Below are 2,430 nucleotides of genomic sequence, written 5' to 3'. Positions count from 1 at the left end.
TGCCTGTCAGCCTATGGGGTCTAGAGTACTGAAGAGAAAGGTAGAGACTTGATTTGGAAGGGCAAACACAATATCCAGCCCACTGACCATGGGTCATGGTTGTGAAATTCAAGAGTATTTGTAAATATTAGAGTAATTAGTGCTCATGGTTAAATAACTAATCATTTATTTGAGGTGCTCTATCATACATAAGACTATTCTTAATTATAAAAATATAAAAATAAAAACTCTGGGACCCGGGCAACAGCGGTGACCGAACGAGGGGAGGGGAAGGTGGTGGCAGCGGTTTGCTGCCGCTCCGCGCCGGAGTTGGCGGTTAGAGGCGGGACCGGTAGCCGGGTACAGGAGTCAGAAACGCTTGGATTCAACACTGCGAGTCCCACCATGGGCTTGTCTGCATCCACCCCTGCTGCTTCGGTTCAGACCTCTACCCCTGCTGCTTCAGATCATCAGACAGCAGCCCCAACGTCTGGAAGTCCAATGCATGAAGGGAAAGTGAAAGGCTGTCCAGTGAATGCCGAGCCATCGGACTCCACCTGTGGGAGCAAAATGAACTCTGTGCCTGCGCACCAGGAGCGCGCCTATGAGTACGTGCAGTGTCCCAGCACCGGCGCCAAGGCTGGGAACAAGGAGAACCTGGATCCTTCTAACCTGATGCCACCTCCTAATCAAACACCAGCCCCTGACCAGCCGTTTCCACTATCTACTGTGAGAGAGGAATCGTCTATTCCGAGGGCAGATTCAGATAAAAAGTGGGTTTATCCTTCTGAACAGATGTTCTGGAATGCGATGTTAAGGAAAGGGTGGAAATGGAAGGATGAGGATATCAGTCAGAAAGACATGTATAATATCATTAGGATTCACAACCAGAATAATGAGCAAGCTTGGAAGGAGATTTTGAAATGGGAAGCCCTTCACGCTGCTGAGTGTCCCTGTGGTCCATCCCTGATCCGGTTTGGAGGCAAAGCGAAAGAGTATTCGCCACGGGCAAGAATTCGCTCCTGGATGGGGTACGAGCTGCCTTTCGACAGGCATGACTGGATCATCAACCGTTGCGGGACGGAAGTGAGATATGTCATTGACTACTACGATGGCGGTGAGGTCAACCAAGACTACCAGTTCACCATTCTGGACGTGCGGCCTGCTTTGGATTCGCTCTCGGCCGTATGGGACCGGATGAAGGTGGCCTGGTGGCGCTGGACTTCCTAAGCACTTCTTTGTCAGAGATGAGAAAATAGAAACAATTTTTTTTTTTTTTTCTGAGAAGTACGTTAAACTATTTCCCCCAAACTGAATTGCACTCCTGACGTAACAGGGATGTCCAGGGGGTCACCCTACCTTCTATGCCACTTAGCAAAGGGTACTCAGCACGCGCTCTTGAGTTCCTTTTGTACCTTACAGTTGACGGCACATCATTTTAAGTTTTCTTCCCATGTAGAGAAGTGGTAGGCCCTCCGAGTTTTTCCTTTAACTGCAGTATTGCCTGTGTATTTGATCTAAAAAGTCTAAACTTCTGCAAAAGACCTTTGCCGAAAATATGAAGAGAGCTGCTCTTTTCCCTCCCTGTTTTATTTTTTTTTCCCTCCCTGTTTTAAATACTGATGCATAGATCTGAAAGCCCACGGGATGCTCAGCTTTGACCTGGTCCAATATTTTATTTAAAAGTGTTCTGTTAGGCTTTTTTATACAAGTTACCAGCATTTCTCAAGTCCATCTAATATAGTGGTGACCCCTGAAGAAAATACAGCCACACACTGGCAATGTACTCAGCCAACCTGAGGCGTGTGTGTCTTGCTCTCCAAATTCTAGCTGTTGTGATTTTTTTTTCAGACTGGACCTTGATCCAGAATAATTTCAACTCCCCTACAACTTGATGGCACATTGGGAGTATGTGTCTTAACTTTTTAAGTATTTTCCTTTTAATTCCCATTGTTCTGACATGTAACTGTGTTCCATGTAAGCAGGCTTCACTGTTCTGGCATTTGACAACTTACTCCCATTCTGGAGTTCATCCCTTCCCCTGCCTAAAGCCTTCCTCTTGTCCGCCTCGCCTGAACCTTGAAGGTCTGGCTGAAGTCACAACGCTAGGGATGGTCCTGCTCTAAAACATGGTATTTTATCCATTGCTAGAATTCACAAGGAGAATATTTTTCCCAAATGTAGAATGGTTACATCAGCTTACTCTCCGTTCACATCTGTTTTTTAAGGGACTTCTAAGTTTGCCACTGAAATTCTTTGTATCAGTCACCCACACACTGGTTGTTCAACTTAAGCAGCATGATATGACTGTTGGTGGTTTTTGTTTTAAGTGCTTATAGTATTAACTCATTTATCCTGAATATCGTGGAGTTAAGTTAGTACATGAACTTAGCAGTCTGGAGTGATTCATTTGGTATGAATGGTGTGTCTGTGTGGAGTTTCAAAAATCCA

General features: G+C 45.5%; 1 protein-coding gene across 1 annotated transcript; it reads left to right on the top strand.

Annotated features, from left to right (window-relative positions):
- Window positions 1-239: 239 nt before the first annotated feature.
- Window positions 240-1,287, top strand: LOC122438375 (holocytochrome c-type synthase-like). Its single transcript, XM_043463180.1, has one exon. It carries the CDS (start codon window positions 385-387, stop codon window positions 1,207-1,209), a length of 825 nt encoding a protein of 274 aa, XP_043319115.1. The 5' UTR covers window positions 240-384; the 3' UTR covers window positions 1,210-1,287.
- The last annotated feature ends 1,143 nt before the right edge of the window (window positions 1,288-2,430 follow it).

This window comes from Cervus canadensis, chromosome 3, assembly GCF_019320065.1.
Source record: "Cervus canadensis isolate Bull #8, Minnesota chromosome 3, ASM1932006v1, whole genome shotgun sequence".
Taxonomy (NCBI): domain Eukaryota; kingdom Metazoa; phylum Chordata; class Mammalia; order Artiodactyla; family Cervidae; genus Cervus; species Cervus canadensis.
The sequence above is the reverse complement of the archived record's forward strand: the minus strand, read 5'-3'. Positions and strand labels throughout refer to the sequence as shown.

Excerpts from the sequence above, each read along its gene's own strand:
- LOC122438375 (XM_043463180.1), top strand. The coding sequence starts at position 385 with ATGGGCTTGTCTGCATCCACCCCTGCTGCTTCGGTTCAGACCTCTACC.